This window comes from Aotus nancymaae, unplaced genomic scaffold (genome assembly GCF_030222135.1).
Source record: "Aotus nancymaae isolate 86718 unplaced genomic scaffold, 86718_ANA_hifiasm-v0.15.2.pri h1tg000016l, whole genome shotgun sequence".
In the NCBI taxonomy this organism is placed as follows: domain Eukaryota; kingdom Metazoa; phylum Chordata; class Mammalia; order Primates; family Aotidae; genus Aotus; species Aotus nancymaae.
The window spans coordinates 59,078,209-59,096,504 of record NW_026988428.1 but is presented as its reverse complement, the minus strand read 5'-3'; the positions used below and the strand labels follow the sequence as shown (position 1 = coordinate 59,096,504).

The 18,296-nt window shown below is 42.3% G+C and overlaps 4 protein-coding genes across 16 annotated transcripts in view; 1 reads left to right on the top strand and 3 right to left on the bottom strand.

Annotated features, from left to right (window-relative positions):
- MRPS35 (mitochondrial ribosomal protein S35) overlaps positions 1-3,283 on the bottom strand; it is a 51,134-nt gene extending 47,851 nt beyond the window's left edge. Inside the window, exon 1 of the mRNA XM_012474268.2 lies at positions 3,168-3,283. Coding sequence (XP_012329691.1) covers positions 3,168-3,279 — 112 coding nt within the window. The 5' untranslated portion in view covers positions 3,280-3,283. The remainder of the gene's footprint in view (positions 1-3,167) is intronic.
- On the top strand, positions 1,463-2,239 carry LOC105732228 (cyclin-Q-like). The gene is made up of 2 exons (XM_064377390.1): positions 1,463-2,119; positions 2,180-2,239. Exons 1-2 carry the CDS (start codon positions 1,463-1,465, stop codon positions 2,207-2,209), a joined length of 687 nt encoding a protein of 228 aa, XP_064233460.1. The 3' UTR covers positions 2,210-2,239.
- A 4,536-nt stretch (positions 3,284-7,819) lies between the features above and the next one.
- Positions 7,820-15,773, bottom strand: REP15 (RAB15 effector protein). 2 transcript variants are annotated; one of them, XM_012474276.2, is made up of 2 exons: positions 14,077-15,773; positions 7,820-8,510 (listed from the first exon to the last, which is right to left on the bottom strand). In XM_012474276.2, the coding sequence occupies exons 1-2, from the start codon at positions 14,755-14,757 to the stop codon at positions 8,478-8,480; spliced, it is 714 nt and encodes a 237-aa protein (XP_012329699.2). In that variant the 5' UTR covers positions 14,758-15,773; the 3' UTR covers positions 7,820-8,477. The 2 variants fall into 2 exon arrangements, with proteins under 2 accessions (XP_012329699.2, XP_012329698.2); XM_012474275.3 differs by lacking the exon at positions 7,820-8,510 and adding an exon at positions 8,523-8,932.
- Positions 15,766-18,296, bottom strand: part of PPFIBP1 (PPFIA binding protein 1) — a 172,699-nt gene continuing 170,168 nt past the window's right edge. For all 12 annotated transcript variants that reach the window (XM_064377380.1, XM_064377383.1, XM_064377387.1 and 9 more), the window contains one exon: positions 15,766-18,207. In XM_064377380.1, coding sequence (XP_064233450.1) covers positions 18,121-18,207 — 87 coding nt within the window. In that variant the 3' untranslated portion in view covers positions 15,766-18,120. The remainder of the gene's footprint in view (positions 18,208-18,296) is intronic.

Genomic DNA, 18,296 nt, shown 5'->3' with positions numbered 1-18,296 from the left:
AGCCACCATGCCCAGCCTCTTGGAAGGGCTTTTGATTTTCTTCTTCCAGTCTTTCCAGCTCATATAAATGGAATCATCGTTCATCCAACTGCTCAGGACAAAAACGTAACAGGATTTTTTAAGACGTCCTCAAGCCTCACATCAAATCCATCGGTAAATCCTATAAACTCTATCTTCAAGATATATCGCAAATACAACTACACCCCCTTCTCCACTATTACTCTAATCCAAGTCACCATCATCTCATTTTTGCTACTGCAACGGCCCCCAAATAGGTCTTTAGTTTCCACTTTTACCCCAGTAAAGCAGCCAGTGATCACTTAAAAATGCAAATCACATTATATAAGTTCCCTGTTCAAAGCCTTCCCATATAAAACTCAAGCCAAAAATCCAAATGAAATGTCTACAAACTCTTGAGAGAGCAGATCATTACTTAACTCTTTGACGTCTTATACTACCACTCCACTCTCTCCTCTATTCACACTTAGCTCCTGTCACATTGGCTTTCTTTCTGTTCCTTGAACACACCCCTCAGCTTGTTCTCAACTTTTGGCCTTTGCACTTACAGTTCCCTATATCCCAAAGGCTCTTTCCCCAGATCTCTGCATGGCTTGGGGGCTCTGTTCAAAAGTCACTTTCTCAGAGAGATCTTTCCTATCTACCCTATGGCCAGTACTCCCCCACCAATCCATCATTCTCAATACTCTGCTTTATTTTTCTTCATAACTTAAACCCTATCTGACATCTTATTTAGTTGTTTGATTGTTTATATTCTGAATTCTCCACCTTGCTGTATCCCCAGTGAGGGTGTAGAACACTGCATAGTATACAATAGAAGTATTCCTAGAAAGAAAGAATGAAAAATTCAAAATAGACAAGTATTAGAACCATGAAGAGCCAGTATGAAGCATTAATGAATTTATACCTTATTTGAAAAGCAATGGGAAACATTTGTGGTTCTTAAACACAGGAGCAGCAAGACAAGATCTATAGTTTGAAAACTTCATTTGACTGTTGCGATAATTCAATGTAGGAGAGCAAGAGGGGAAACAGCAAACGGAAAAGAAACTTGTAGAAACGAGACAGTCACCTGGACTAGGTTGTTGGTAATATGAGGAGAGTAAATTAGAGATTATATCTAAGGAGCAGCACAGGCAGGATCCGCTGATTGACAGACTCACGCCAGCTCCTCCTCAACTCTCCGGTCACTCTAGCCACACTTCTATCATATCACCTCTCAATACATAGGACTTCTCCGTTAATAAATCTATATTTTCCGTGGCGGGGTGGCGCGGCCGCGAGCACCCCCCGCCCCCGCTCTGCCGGCCTCTGCGCGCCTGGGCCAACTTTTTTCCTTCCGCCGGGGCCGCTTTTCCTTCCGTTGGGGCCGCTTTTCCTTCCGCCGGGGCCGCTTTTCCTTCCGTTGGAGCCGTTTTTCCTTCCGCCAGGGCCGCGGGGCCTCATGGAAGGCATGGAGGGCGGCAGACGGGGACCCGTACTGCAGGGCCCTGAGGGACGGCTGGCGCCCGAAGCCAGGGTGCACTTCCGAGTGGCGAGGTTCATCATGGAGGCAGGTGTCAAGCTGGGGATGCGGTCCATTCCCATTGCCACTGCTTGCACCATTTACCATAAGTTCTTCTGCGAGACCAACCTGGACACCTATGACCCTTACTTGATCGCCATGTCTTCCATTTACTTGGCTGGCAAAGTGGAAGAGCAGCATCTGCGGACTCGTTATATCATCAATGTGGCCAACAGGTACTTTAACCCAAGCGGTGAGCCCCTGGAGTTGGACTCCCGCTTCTGGGAGCTCCGAGACAGCATTGTGCAGTGCGAGCTTCTCATGCTGAGAGTTCTGCGCTTTCAGGTCTCCTTCCAGCATCCACACAAGTACCTGCTCCACTACCTGGTTTCCCTCAAGAACTGGCTGAACCGCCACAGCTGGCAGCGGACTCCTGTCGCCGTTACTGCCTGGGCCCTGCTGCGGGACAGCTACCACGGGGGGCTGTGCCTCCGCTTCCAGGCCCAGCACATAGCCGTGGCAGTGCTCTACCTGACCCTGCAGGTCTATGGAGTCAAGGTACCTGCTGAGGTCGAGGCTGAGAAGCCATGGTGGCAGGTATTTAGTGACGACCTTACCAAGCCAATCATTGATAATATTGTGTCTGATCTCATTCAGATTTATACTATGGACACAGAGATCCCCTAAGGCCCTGGCCCAGGCCTGCCCAAAGAGAAGTCAAGGATGTTCAGCTGCCTGGGGACACTGCCACCACGTCGCCATGATGGCTGGTCCCCAGAGGACCAGCTGGGAGGACTGGTGCTGCTGGAGAAGGGCTGGTGAAGGCGATGACATGCTGCCACTTCGACAGTACCTAGCAGTCGCGGTCCAGATGATGATGGGAGCCGCGCCTCCAGCGGGCAGGCCGGGAGCGCACTGTGTGCAGCTGACCCAAGGCAGCCACATCTGCTTTTGTCCTTTGAGAGGACTCTGACTACAATAGAGGCATGACGTCAATGAAAGGGAAACCATGAAATAGATGAGACTGAATCCCTAGGGATTTTCTTAAAACCAGATTTATAGCGAGAATGAATGTGCAACATGGATGAAATTTATTTTGTATAATAAAATGTGATACTAATCAACAGAAAAAATAAATAAATAAATCTGTATTTTCCACTAGACTCCTCTGGGGTAAGCACGCTATCAAGCATCCCCATAATCTCTGTCAAATGGAAGTCATCAACGCCTGTTCAATGAAGCCCACCCATTTGGTGTCCTGGAATTCAGGGCAGCAATTTATCCTAGCACTGCCGTATGCCTCTCTTAATGTTTGGGGAAATTCACGGTTCAACACTGCCGATGATCGATGAACAATACAGAACACCAGTTACCTGTGCCAGCGGCTATGGGCGGGGGCACCACAGGAGCAGGTTACGGGAAAGGGGGATGTAAGCTTTCTGAGCAAACGCCCAGAGCAGAAACAGGCGGTTAGGAGCCGGACAACGCGGGCACGTCCACGGCTCTCCTACCAAGCGGGCCTAACAGTGGACGCACCGGCCTCTCCCAGGCGGCGCTGGCTTAGCCACCGCGGCAGCCTTCACAGGGCCGGTATTCCGCCCTTGCATCTCCCCCAAAGCCCGGAGGCGACGAGACCAACACTCACGCAGGCCAGGTCTCGGGACCCGAGTGGCCGGGTACACGGCGGTGGAGAATGCACGCAGAGTCCTTGTTCTCGACTGCAGAGCCACCCATGCCGCGAGCGCGGCGGCCGCCATAGCTGCAAGGACGGCAAGCCGGAGGGGACACGCGCAGTTCCGCGTCAGGGGCGGGCCTGGGTCGGCTAAACGCAGGCTCCCTGGGCTGGCACCGCCCTAGGATGGGAAAACAGGAAACACGTGGTTCTCCGCATTCAGGGCAGAGTCAAATATCAGGAAGATACCACCGAAGAGAAAGAAGTAATGAAAAGAAAACAAAAAAGTCCTTGCCAATCGAGTCAATCAGTTCATACAGAATTGCAGATAAGAACCATAGGGATAGGAGAAATATGGCTCACTAAAGGCAGGCGTGGTCTGGGTGGAACCTCAGATGATCCAAGAATAAGGCAGTCTACCCGAGAGACTCCTGGTTTTTTGTAATTGTTGCTTGTCTACATTTACTTGGATTAAAGAAATCATCAATTAATGCAGGTGATACGCGCTAAGGGGAGAGAAGCAGTATACCGAGCCAGACTGCTTGAGTTTCAAACTTGACTTCACCATTTCTGGAATGTGTGATCTTAGGCAAGTTAGCATAATCAAATGTTTATGAACAGCATTGGCATACAGTGAACACCGCGTGTGCATAGCCTATAACTTTTAGCTATACACAGTTAGCTTGTTGTTAGACCAAGTTAGAATTACGAAAGTTAGAACTCATCAGGCTCAGAAAATAAACCCTTAATGAACACTCTTATTTTCTTATTTATTTATTATTATTATTATTTAAGACGGAGTCTTGCTCTTGTCTCCCAGGGTGGAGTGCAGTGGCGAAATTTCGGCTCACTGCAACCTCCGCCTCCTGGGTTCAAGCAATTCTCCTGCCTCAGCCTCTTGAGTAGCTGGGATTACAGGCAGGCGACACCATGCCCTGCTAATTTTTGTATTTTTAGTACAGATGAGGTTTCACCATGTTGGCCAGACTGGTCTTGAACTCCTGACCTCAAGTATTCACCCACCTAGGCCTCCCAAAGTGCTGGGATTACAGGTGTGAGCCACTGTGCCTGGAGGAACACTTATTTTCTAGGGTAGGATGGATGAACATGCAAGCCTGAATAAAAATAGTCCCTATTTTCTCATTATTTTGTAAATGTTTTATTTATTTTAATTAATTAATTATTATTATTATTGTTGCGACAGAGTCTTGCTCTGTTGCCAGGCTGGAGTGTGGTGGCACGACCATGGCTCACTGCACACTTGACCTCCCAGGTTAAAGCGATCCTCCTACCTCAGCCTCTCAAGTGCTGAGACTACAGGCATGCACCACCACATCCAGCTAATTAAAAAAATTTTTTTTTCTAGAGGTAAGATCTCACTGTGTTGTCAGGGCTGGTCTCAAACTCCTGGGTTCAAACAATCCTCCTGCTTTGGCCTCCCAAAGTGATTGGACTACAGGCGTGAGCTACCACATCTGGACTATTTTTTCTATTTGTAAATTTTCTGTAGAGTTGGGGGGGGGTCTCACTATGTTGCCCAGGCTGGTCTCAAACTCTTGGCCTCATGTGATCCTCCTGCCTTGGCCTCCTAAAGTGTCAGGATTACAGGCATAGATCTGGCCTGTTTTTCTATTTTGTCTCAAAGTGACAAAATTATAACAGTAAAAACAATTAGGAATAAACAAAACTGACTCTTGATAAGCATGCAACCAGTAAAGCAGAGGTGTACAGGTGTCCAAGAATATTCTATGGGCTTCCTGGGGAAAACTTTTTTCAGGTGAACCTCTCTCCATTTAAATACTCAGAAGATAAGGTGTGAATGTACATATTATCTTATTAGAGTCCTAAAGTATTTTTATGTTACTGTTTTTCACTCACACTTTCATGGGAGAGAAAATCATTGCAAAATTAGGATATTTTTTTTTGTTCTGTACAATGAAGTTCACTAAAACATTAAAAAAAAAAAAAAGCCATACATAGGCATTCAGTGTGCCATGGACATCAATCAGTAAGGTAGGGGAGGGAGATAAATAGCATGAGATGGACAAGTATTTGGAACAATCATCATCTTCATCTTTTCTGGACTTTACCGTCCTGTTATCGTTCCAAAATAGAAGCACAACATATGAGTTCTGTAGGGGATTGGAACAAAGTACCATAGACTGGATGACTTAAAACAAAAGAAATTTACTCTCTCACGATCCTGGAGTCTAGAAAGTCCAAACTCCAGGTGTCGGCAGAGTTGGTTCCTTCTGGAGGTTCTGAGAATCTGTTTCATGCATCTCTCCTAGGTTCTAATGGTTGCTGGCACTCCTTGGCATTCCTTGGCTGGTAGACACATCACACCACCTTCTGCCCCCATATTCCAATGCTGTTCTTTCCTCTCTTCAAACTATTTTTAAGATCAAAACAATGGTCTTTTTAATCAGATGGATGTGGGGTTTGATCCAGGCTCTCCTTCTTCATGATTTTGGATAAATCTAACTAACCTCTCTGAGTTTCAGTTTCAAGGAAAATGGGAGCAATAGTATTTTTCTTAGGACAGTCGTGATTAAAGGCATAAATATAAATGGTGGGCATTGGCATTAAACTCAGGGTCAACGCAACAGCCTTTTGTTCTTGCAAGTTTGTATATTTTAATCGAGTGCAAGCTCTATACCATAGAAATTTAGGGACAAAAGGAGTACGATCATATTCATGCTGAACCAGCGGCAAATCTGTATGGGTCTGTGGCAACCTCAATTCTTGCCTGCTCAGAAGAAAGAATTTGATCGAAGAGCGTAAGGCAGAAAGAGAGACCGAAGCAAGTTTTAGAACAGGAGTGAAAGTTTATTAAAAAGCTTTGCAGCAGGAACAAAAGGAAGGAAAACACACTTGGTGGTAAACTGGCAGGCTGAACCCGGCACTCACTCACTCATGTGCTCCCTCCCGCAAAGGGCTGAGTGTGGTGGGCCTAGTAGACAGAGCGCCCCTGCTGGGAGTCCAGCAAAGAAGCCAAGAAAAATCCTGCATCACTACTTAAGATACATGGGCCCCAATCATGGTTAAATGTTAGAGTAACTTAGGAGATTTTTTTTTTTTTTTAATTATCTAGACTCCCTCTGAGATGCTGATTAATTGGTCTAGATGTGTTTGGACCACTAGGCTTTTGTTTGTTTTTTGTTTAAGTTCTTCAAGTGAATCTAATATTCAGGCAAGATGGAGAACCACTGGTGTCAGCTTTAACAAGGATGAAGTGGATATAAATCTATTAGCATAGAAAATTCTCCACAATATATTGTTAAGTTTTTTACAATGCAGGTTATAAAGCATTTATGGATTGCATAATCTCATTTGTGCATTATAGTTTTTATTTTATTTTATTTTTTGCAATACAAGTTCTGGAAGGGTCAACAGCAGATTTGAGGCAGTGGGTATGAGGATGGAGGAGACACTCCTGAAGACTTCACCTTCTCCACTTCTGTACTTGAATTTTTATACCAAGCATATAGCTTTAAAAAAATTAAATGAGAATGCAGTGTTTTTAAAATCAACAAAAGCTTCACATTTTAATTTTCACCTGGAAAAAAAACATGGTGACTTTGATTTATGGCTTTCAGCTGTTTATTACATGAATACTTAGAATTTGTACTAGGTTCTCTGAAATTTTGGTTAGCTTACACTTTAGTATAGAAAATATTTTCACAAGCTTTGTCTCCCTTGAGTTACAGTCATGTGCCACATAAAGGTGTTTTAGTCAACCACTGTGCATATATGATGGTGGTCCCATAAGACTATAATGGAGCTGAAACATTCTTATTGCCTAGTGACACTGTGGCTATTGTGCTGTCATAGCACAATTACTTTATTCTTTTATAAATTTAGTGCAGCTAAAGTTATAAAGTGAACAGTGTTTGTAAAGTCTACGGTAGCATCCAGTAATGTCCTAGACCTTTGCATTCACTCACCACTCACCGACTCACCCACAGCAACTTCCAATCCTGCAAGCTCCATTCATTCTAAGTGCCCCATATAGGTGTACCATTTTTTTTTTTTTTTACCTTTTATACCTTCTTTTTACTGTACCTTTTTTGTGTTTGTTTAGATATGTTCAGATACACAAATATTTACCATTGTGTTCCAGTTGCCTGTAGTATTGGCAAAGTAACATGCTGTACAGGCTTGTAGCCTAGGAGCTATGCCACATAGCCTAGGTGTGTAGTAGGCTGTACTGTCTAGGTCTGTGTAAGTACACTTTATTACATTCCCAAAACGATGAAATTGCCTAACAACGCATTTCTCAGTACATATCCCTATTAAGCAATGCATGACGTAGTTGAAGTAATTCCCATTTTACAAATAAGGAAACAGAGAGTTAAGCCACTTGACTCTGCTCTTATGAGCATTGCAACGCAAATCCACATCTGATTCTAAGTTGCATGTTCTTCACGTCACCTCCTTCTTGATAGTGTATTCCACACAGCATTCCTGCCGACAGGGGTCACTATACACCAAGGAAACATTAAGTGACTGAGTAACCGAACCTCTCAGAAGCATTCAAGGTGGGAATAATTATTGCTTAAGAACTTTAAAACATGCCACCTGGGCCTATTCATGCCCAGTTTACTGAAGGCAAAGGGCTAAAATGTTTTTTAAATTAAAAAATTGTATTTGATTAGAAGCATTCAGAATGTCAACAAAACAGCTGCAACTTGTTTTTTTCAATTACAGAATGGTATTCAGCCAGCAGAACAATTATTTTGTATCAGCTGCATCAGAGAAAAATGAAGATGAAAAAACTATCCTCATATGTAACTAATCTGTGCTATGAGCCAACAAAAACCTGCTTTAAATTTCCATGCCAGTTACAACCCCCGCATTGTACCAGGCAAGGTTAATGTCTATTAAAACCACCACCAGGACAGGGCTATCTAAAGGGACATTCAATAACATGTTAATTGTGCAAGAAAAGACACTGTAAGGTTTAAAAACAAATCTTACACAGCCTTATATTTTAATTTTTTTCTTTTGCTTTAAAAGGAGTGAGTTGTATAAAGTGGTCATTAAATGCTTTATAGACAAGAAAAAAACTGCTACAACAACCTTGTTTATCATCATCTCCTTCCTCTTCCTCCTCTTGTTTTTCTTCAGCTTTGGCAATTCCCTTGGTTGTTGCATGAGGCTTTTCTTTAGCCCAGTCTGCTGCAATATCCTTTTCATATTTTTCCTTCAGCTTTGCAGCCTTCTTTTCATAAGGCTGCCTGTCATCTGCAACAGTGTCATTCCACCTCTCTCCCAGTTTCTTCACATCACCAATGGATAGGCCAGGACATTTTCCTTTAATTTGGGGGCAATATTCAGAACATAAGAAAAAAGCCAAAGGCGGTTTCTTGGTTTTTTTTTGTGTGTGTCTCCCCTTCTGGAGGGGCATAGGTTTTCATTTCTCTTTCATAATGGGTCTTTTGTCCACGTTTCCCATGTCTTCAAATTTTCCTTTCTCTTTAGCAGACCCAGTCCTCTACCTCTCTGGCACTGTTTAGAACACTCTGAGAGGCAGACAGAAGCGTCTGGGTGCTGCTTCTTGTGCTCCTTCTGACAAGTGTACACAAAGAATATGTATAATGACATTTTTGCCTCTTGGGATCTCCTTTGCCCATGTTTACTTTTTCCTCAGCGAGGCAGCAGTCACACAGTGCCCATCTGGCAATCACCTACCCTGGCACTGTTTCTGTAAAATGCTTTTCTCCATCTTTTGGTTTCTATGGATAAAGGAAAGTCAAAGACAAATTTATTTCTGCTTTTGTGTGTATTCTTATTATTCAAGACTTTTGGAAATACAGCATCCAATTGTTGAATGTTTCAAACCCCACATCCAATCATCAGCAAATGCTGTACACTTTACCTTCAACTACATCCTAAATCTGACCTCTTCACACCTCCTCCTCTACGACTGTGCTCCAGGCTACCTTTTTCTCTCATCTGGACGACTACAGCTTCCTATCTGCTTGTCTAGGTTCTGCTTCTTTTCTTTTTCTTCTACCATCAGGTCTCCCCCCAGCAATCAAGTGACGGTTGGTTGGTTGGTTGGTTGGTTGGTTGGTTGGTTGGTTGGTTGGTTTGTGACAGAGCCTTGCTCTGCATGTGCCACACAGCATGTGCCACTGTGCCTGGCTTATTTTTGTGTTTTTATTAGAGATGGGTTTTCACCATGTTGGCCAGGCTGGTCTTGAATTCCTGGCCTCAAGTGATCCACCCACTTTGGCCTCCCAATGTGCTGAGATTAAGCCACCATGCCCGGCCTCAGGTGAGGTTTTTAAGATGCAGGTCAGTCAAGACATTTCTCTCTCCCATCACTCAGAATAGTTGAGTCCTTACTTCTGCTTACAAGTTTGATCAGCTTGATCCATTTGCTGGCTACTTCTCCAAACTCATCTCTGCTCCATCCATGTCAGCCTCTTTTGCTATCCACATTCACATCCACTTCCATTCCAGGACCTTTGCATTTGCAGTTCTTTGTGCCTAGAACACTCTTTCCCAAATGTCTGCACGGATGCGCAATGTCTTCCTTCAGATGTCTAGCTAATTGCCTCCTCCTTGCTGAGGCCTTTATTCACCACTCAATATAAAATAGCACCTCCTGTACTCCTTATTCCCAGATCATGCTTTTTCTTTACATTACTTCTAATTTTTTAATTAATATTATTATTTGAGACAGGGTCTCACTCTGTTGCCCAGACTGGAGTGCAGTGGCTGGATCTGGGCTCACTGTAACCTCTGCCTCCTGGACTCAAGTGATCCTCCCGTCTCAGCCTCCCAAGTAGCTGGGTCTACAGGCACATGCCACCACACCCAGCTAATTTTTGTATTTTTAGTAGAGACAGGGTTTCATCATGTTGCCCAGGCTGGTTTCAAATTCCTGAGCTTAAGTGATCCACTGGCCTTGGCTTCCCAAAGTGCTGGGATTACTACAGGTGTGAGATGTTTTGAAAATATGCATTTAAACATCTGTATGTATTTGTCTGTTTTCCACCATTAACATAGAAACTCTTTGAGACTAGGAACTTTGTTCTTTTTTACTGCTGGATTGGCAGGGCACAGAACAAGCCATACGTGTAATAGGCACTCAGCAATTATGTTTGAATGAATCTTTCTTTCATTTACACTTTTTTTTTTTTGCAACATATTAACCCAAATTGCAAAGGCTGAGCTTGACTCTATGCTATTGGAGACCTGTCTATCAGAAAGAGGAAACAGTTGTCTCTGCCAATATCACCTTCTTTAAAAAAATCATTTTTAATTGACAAGTAATTGTGTATATCAATACTTCATTTTATTAAACACTCTTTCATGCAAATGCCTAATGAAGGACAAATACAAGTCCACAGTTATGTTCTTCCTATTCCGAGTTCCTCAAGGAGAGGGCTATGGGGGTGAATAAACATTGGGAGGGAAAACAAAGCCATTTTTTGAGGCTGAAGAGAATATACGTCATGTTCTTTTTTCCTGAAGCTGCAGGCATCACAGGGATTATGAACACCCACTTCCTCACTTTCCCCCAGGACTTCTTTGAGAGATAAAGTCGAAGAGAAGGGATTTGGGGGCTGGTGTTCCCTAATGTTGCAAGGCTTATTTTAATTGGAAGAACACCCAGCTAATGGAAAGAAAACAGCATGCTCTTAAGCCTAAATCTAGATTGAATGAACGATGCACCTTTATATTCGCTGTGGATCCTGTTTACTGGGCTGGATAAAGAATCAAAGAGTGGATTTAGATTATTGTACTAAGCACTATTGTTGTTATTATTATTATTATTATTATTATTTTAGACAGAGTCTTGCTCTGTCACCCAGGCTGTGCAGTGGCGTGATATCCACTTGCTGCAAACTCTGCCTCCTGGGTTCAAGTGATTCTCCTGCCTCAGCCTCCTGAGTAGCTGGGATTACAGGCATGTGCCACCACGTCCTGCTAATTTTTGTATTTTTAGTAGAGACGGGGTTTCACCGTGTTGGTCAGGCTGGTCTCTAACTCCTGACCTCACGATCCACCTGCCTTGGCCTCCCAAAGTGCTGGGATTACAGACATAAGCCACTGCGCCTGGCCGATTATTCTTAATTTCATAATGGATAGCAGTCCTACAAGGTAGATATTGTCATCTCAAGTTTTTAGATGGGAAAATCAGGCGGCATTAAGGCTCCAGAAGAAATCCAATGGCACTCTCAAGTCTACCTGAGGAAAAAGGACATCTCCACGGTAGGGGCAGGATGCAAGGAACTAACAAAGAATAATGAAGCACCCCGGAACCAACAATGGCCTGAGACGGGAAGGGGAGGGAGCTGGAGTCTCAGAGAAGGGCCAGTTGGACAGGAGCTGTATGGAACCAAGTGTAGTGAGGCACAGAGTGTTGGGCTATACATTCCAGACTTGTTCCCCTTCTGATCTTGGGCCCTCCACTGAATGGAAGCCAGAGTGATGCAGCCAGAGGCCAGAAGAAGACAGAGAAGGTGGGGAGTAGATGTGGTGGTTGAACTGAAAATAACTAGCACAGAGGTTTGGTTGGGTAAGTCTAAATAAAAGAGCTGGGATTTTAGGCAGGTTTGACCTTAACCAAACTCAGAAGTTCTCTCTCCTTCCACCATGACAAAGTTTTTACAACTCTGGATTGTGACCTATTGGTGATCATGATATCAATTGGTGGCTTGCAGTCAGCATTTTACAAACTGATGTAGGACAAACTATCAGAGTGCACTGCAACATGTTTCAATTATAAAGATCATAGCAGCTGGGCATGGTTACTCACACCTGTAATCCTAGCACTTTGGGAGGTGAAGGCGGGCAGATCACGAGGTCAAGAGATGGAAGCCATCCTGGCAAACATGGTGAAATCCTGTCTCTACTAAAAATACAAAAACTAGCCGGGCATGGTGGTGCCTACCTGTAGCCCCAGCTACTTGGGAGGCTGAGGCAGGAGAATCACTTGAACCTGGGAGGCAGAGATTGCAGTGAGCCAAGATCATGCCACTGCACTCCAGCCTGGCAACAGAGTGAGACTCTGTCTAAAAAAAAAAAAAAAAATCACAGCAACAAATGTATTTCTTTGGAATATACTGCATAATGCCATATTGCACTTGTATGTCTTAATTTAACCTCACAGGAAGATGCCCTAAATGCCAAAATACAGAAAGGGCTAAGGCCATAAGAAGACTGTCAGAAACAGAAGCGGTTTTAAGAGGTTGGATGCAGGTGAAAGGCTTCAGCCCACGTTTCTAACAGCTGCATATCAGTGAACAGGTTATTCAACAACAGGAAAAGCAGCCACAGATTAAGGTCAGGAAACGGAGAAAAAATGAGCAACGGCCACCAGCTAGCATCTTTTCAGGTGAACATCTTTGTGGTCTCAGCAATTCCAGTAGTTTAAAATCAGAGAATTTTCTTTTCATATTTGTTTATTGAGATGGGGTCTCTGTTGCATAGGCTGGAGTGCAGTGGCATGATCACAACTCACTGCGGCCTTGACCTCGTGGGTCCAAGTGATCCCCCCACCTCAGCCTCTCAAGTAGCTGGGACTACAGGCACACATCACCATGACTTTTTGTATTTTTTGTAGAGACAGGGTTTCACCATGTTGGCCAGGCTGGTCTTGAACTCCTGGGCTCAAGCGATCCTCCTGCCTCAGACTCCCAGAGTGCCGGGATCACAGCTATTCTTCCTGGCCAAAGAATTTTCTTTTCTTTTTTTTGTAAATCGATTTTTACTTAACTTAATTTATAGGCTTACAGGGAATATTCTTTACGTGACTGTAGAGTATAGTCTTTGTAACTGGACAGACTTTTTTTGTTGAGTCACTTAATAGATTTATAAGTTATCTAAGCTCTTTAATTTGGCAAATAGAAACCTCTTAGAGTCATGGAAGACACATGCAAATTACGCTAATATATGTAAAGCGTCTGACTTGACTTATAAGTACAATAAGTAATGGTGATTCTTCTTTGTACTGTTGTAATTCCACACTGGCGTTTAAGCAAAAATGGTTATTATATGTGAATACATTTTCCTTACTGCAAAGGCTAAACAAATATTATTATTAAAAGGAATTGTTATATAGGTCACTGTTTTTAAATCATAGGTAGAGCTAACACTAAAGTGAATCTCAAAGTAAATCCCATCAAAGTCCTCTCAGTGCAGAGACAGCAGATAGGGAGGAGGCAGAGTAGGTTAAGTGTTAGAGGAGAAGAACGCTGTGAGTTTTTCTCAGGAGTCCTGAACCAAAACTATTAAATATATATATATATATATGAGGATTCACTCCGTTGCCCAGGCTAGAGTGGTGCAATCATAGCTCACTGTAGCCTCAAACTCCTGGGCTCAAGCGATCCTTCCATCTCAGCCTCCCGAGTAGCTGACTACAGGTGCAAGCCACTGTGCGTGGCTTGAAACTGGTGTTATAAATGTTAATTAAACCTGCTCAATAGTCTTACCCACTACTTTACCCTACCCACCTCCCACCAACAGATGCAAAAACACATTTTATACTTTTGAGTGCTAGACTTAGTATTTCAAACAGACACCTTTTTTCTTTTTGCAAATAAAACTTTAAATGTGACTTTATTATCTCTTCCCATTTTTATTACTGAATAAGTGAATGAAATATTAAACTAAATTATAAGTTTTCCTGAACTATAGCCAGGGTTTTTTTTCTCTCTCTCTCTCTGTAATTGTGACACGAATATATGTTGAACCCCGTAATCATTTTCAGTCAATGGGAAAATAAAAGAAAAAAAAATCCCATGCTGGAATGATGCAAATAGGTGAGCTTGCTTATTAGAATCTTCTTCTCTTTTCTTCTTACAAGCCAGTCACATCATACATATCCAGGTCAGAGAATGCTAATATAAACCTTACCCACCTCTCTCAGCCCATCTTTCTTACTCAGACAGCTTCTGAGCAGCTCTTTGATGAAGACACAGTCTTTGGTTTCCAGGACAAACTGAACCACAGCCTTCCCTCCTGGCAGATGGCTCCTCACCATCTGACTTTTGACACTGTCCAGGACAACTGCCCTGATGTCTTTAGGCTTTTCCGGCATCCCAAAGATGAAAAACAGACCCAGGCAATCCTTTCCTATCAAGTTACAGAATTCTTCCAGCTTATCAAATCTACTTTTCTTCCAGGAAGACTCGTCTACCCTTGATTCTGGATTGGAAAGGTCACAAGGCTTAGATTCCACGAGAGAAGGTGAAGACATCCGCAGAGTCTGTACTGCCAGCTGAAACTTTATTTGCTTGTCAGATCCCCAAAAGGTCCAAATCCAGTCAGCGCCAAATAGTAAGGCTTGGTGCTTCGTCATCTTGGTGGTCGTCAGCCATTCATCAATTCCCTTTTCTTGGCAGAAAGTGATGAAATGGATTAAGAAGATCTCATTCAGGGTATTTGCAGCTGGGCAGAGTTTACTCAGAGGATATTCAAATCCAAGGTACTCCTTCAGTTTCTGAGCCGCATGGACGATAGCTTCACTGACCACCTCACAGACCCTGGGCACCTCTTTGCTGTCCTTCAGAGCCAACTGCTGTGATGCTTTTTGCCCCATTTTCTCTGCATTCAAATATCAAACAGGTGAATCTAGTTCAAAGCACTTCTTTTTCAAAGTAAAAGTTCTGCAGGGAAGTCCCATCTGTTAACATGGTTCATGTTTTAATGCTACAGCTTCCTTGGGTGTAGTTAAGCATATATACATACAGCTAAATACAGGTTAGGTCTCTGTTTGTTAACTGGGTGTTTTGCATTCATACAGTTCCTGCTGGTTTAAGTTAGTGATATCAAATTTCACACGAAACATCTGTTCTATCTAGGTTATATCCACTCTACTTTTAATCTTTGGTAATCTCTTCCAAGATATGTTTCCTCTTTCCAAGTGTTAAAGTAAAAATAGCACGTTAGTTCTTTTTGTTGTTGTTTCTTGAGGCAGGGTCTCACTCTGCTACGCAGGCTGGAGTGCAGTGGCATGATAATGGCTCACTGCAGCTTCAACCTCCCTGGCTCAGGTAATCTTCTCACCTCAGTCTCTTGAATAGCTAGGGCTACAGGTGTACACCACCACACCTGGCTAATTTTTACGTATTTTTTGTAGAGATGGGGTTTCACTGTGTTGCCCAGGCTGGTCTTGATCTCTTAGGCTCAAGCAATCCTCTCACCTTGGCCTCCCAAAGTGCTGGGATTATAGGCATGAGCCACTGTGCCCAGCCCACTATGTTAGTTCTTCAAAGATCCACATACCTCTTTCTACAACTAATTTCTCCCAGTCTGTAGGTGAGTCATTTCCATTTGCTTTTCCTATATCCCTTTTGCCAGTATTTTTTTTTTAATTTTTTTGTTTTTGTTTCTTTTACCTTTTGCCATGATTCTTCATTCCTCAGCTCAGTTGCTTCTTTCCTACAAAAGCTTCTCAAACAAAGGCCTCAAATTCCTATCTGTTAATACACGTTATAAACTCCATTCAAACAAATTTATGGCAGTTTATAGAGATCATGTTATTTTCTATATCAGAAACAAAGCCTGTTACTATGAACAACGGAAAATGAAATAACGGCAATAAAAATGAGGCAATTATCAATTAACTTTATTTCTTTCGTATGGTAACACCAGCAGTGTGTGATATTTTGTAAATAATATACATCATTAAAAATTTAACCTTTTTACATATCATCAGTTAGGTTATACTGTCCTGAATAAAAAAATTTGGCATCTGTAACAGTCTCCTTGTATTTTCAACCAGGTTCTAAGAACAAATTGATTTTTTCAAATGGTGACATCTAGTCACATTAAAATGAAATCCAAATAAAGTCCAATACAGTTACCAAATAATGAATGGTAGAGTTTAAAGAAAATTATTATTAGCATCAAATCATTTTAGTTATGAATAAATAGTAATTTGGTATTATAAGTTCTTTAATGAATAACTTGGTAACTTGCTGACAACTTAGAAGATAATACCACTGATATTCAAATACATTTTATAATCAAGTCCAATGGCAGATACTGAACTGCCCACTTCCACCTCAATTTGTGAAAACCTGTCTATTGTAGGGTTGGCTACCATGGGTAATTATGTAGCACTGAATAAAAAATAGAATATTTTTCTAATATTCCTACAAATATAATAAACAGAGTAACAGTTTTTGCTGCAGCAATATTTTTTAAAAAGAATATTTGGGCCCAGTGCTACAGAAAAACATGAACTACATCTTATTATCACAAAACAGCCATTATAAAATGAATTTTGCAACCTGTTTTTTTGATCTTTGAAATAAAATGTTCAGACAAATATTCAACTTTTTAAAAAGCTCCATTCATTGATAGCCTGAGAAATGTACAATGAACATGTTTAGGCAGACTGTTAGTATTTTGGTGTAATGATGTAGTTAACAAAGAGAAAAACAATACTGTGAAGGTTTCTGCTTTGCTTTTGGTTTCCTCAAAAACTATTTCTACAAATTTTTTTGTGTTCAAGTTACTAGTAGGCCAGGAGCATGCAGTGGCTCACACCTGTAATCCCAGTACTTTGAAAGGCTGAGGTGGGAGGATCGCTTGAGGGCAGGAGTTTGAGACCAGGCTGGGCAACATGGTGAGACCTTGTTCCTACAAAACAATTTGAAAAATCAGCCAGGTGTGAAAGGTGGGGTGGGAAGCCACGTGCCTATGGTCCTAGCTACTGGGAAGGCTGAGGGGAGAGGATCACTGGAGCCTAGGAATTCAAGGCTGCAATGAGCTATGGTCATGCCACTGTACTCCTGCCCAGGCAACAGAGTGAGACTCTGTCACTTAAAAAAAAAAAAAAAAAAGGCTGGGCATGGTGGTCATGCCAGTAATCCCAGTACTTTGGGAGGCAGAGGCAGGTGGATCACAAGGTCAGGCTTTCAAGACCAGCCTGGCCAACATGGTGAAAACCCGTCTCTATTAAAAATACAAAAATTAGCCATGCATGGTGACGTGTGTCTGTAGTTCCACTTTCTTGAGAGGCTGAGGCAGAGGAATCGCTTGAACCCGAGAGGTGGAGGTTGCAGTGAGCCAAGATCGTGCCACTGCACTCTAGCCTGGGCAACTGAGCATCTCAAAAAAAAAAAACCAAACAAACAAAAAAAAGTATACTAATGTCCCTCAGATTCTTCCATATGAGGTAAAGGGATCCAAGATTAAGGTTGAAATTCTTAAACTGTTCAACAATTTTGTGGTGTCATCAAAAAGGAATATTTTTTATATATTAATTTCGCCTCAATGATCAACATTGTTAAAAGTCAGTATGGAGAAAGATCATTCTGACTTCTTCAGAAACCAGCTGGTATATGAACATTCTGATCACCACATTGTTTCAAAAACGTGATCTTTTCACCATCATCCTTATGTCACAAAATAAAAGTTCTATTTTCTATGTACTGTATATATACATATATTTAGAAAAATATATAAAAATAAGACAGTAAGAGGCAAGTGGAGGTGTGGCTGGCATTTAGTGGGCACACTGAATGCTTAAAGAAGTCCCACATATTGATTCTGAACTCATATGATGTCCTACTTAGGTGGCTACATGAACACTGATGTGACAAAATCATTCACATTCTGGTTACTGTTCCCCAAATCCTCCATACCGTGGGTGTGAATGGAAACACTCTGGTAAAACATTCATCTTAAATGCAACACTTTAAATATAATATATCACAGATTTTTACATTAAATAGAAGAAAAACAACTATACTCTCATTCACCAGTGTCTTATTTTTTTGTGGCAACCTCAGAATCGGCACGTTACTCCTGCTTTCTGTATAAACTTCTCAAGGAGCAGAAGTTGGAACAACAAACAATAGACCATCTGTTGCCTGTTGTATATACTGTGAGTATTTGGAAAGGAAAGTAGAAAAGAGACTAAGCACTCCTCATGTTCATCCAGGTGCTATGGTCAAACGTTTGAGTCTTCATCTGTAATGCTGGCACTGGGGGAACGGGCAGCAAAATCTTTAAACATGTCATCTTCTTTTAACATGTGCTGGAAAACAAGGAGACAGGGAGTCACGCTGAGAGCCAAGAGCTCAGAACTACACATTCTCCAAGAGACATGAGGTCTTTTGGGGTTGT

Coding starts and splice junctions, on each gene's coding strand:
- REP15 (XM_012474275.3), bottom strand. CDS start 14,757: ATGGGGCAAAAAGCATCACAGCAGTTGGCTCTGAAGGACAGCAAAGAG. Junction 8,933..14,076: donor AGAAAGATGGGCTGAGAGAG/GTGGGTAAGGTT, acceptor CTTTATCCATAG/AAACCAAAAGATGGAGAAAA.
- LOC105732228 (XM_064377390.1), top strand. CDS start 1,463: ATGGAAGGCATGGAGGGCGGCAGACGGGGACCCGTACTGCAGGGCCCT. Junction 2,120..2,179: donor CTGAGAAGCCATGGTGGCAG/GTATTTAGTGAC, acceptor GATCTCATTCAG/ATTTATACTATGGACACAGA.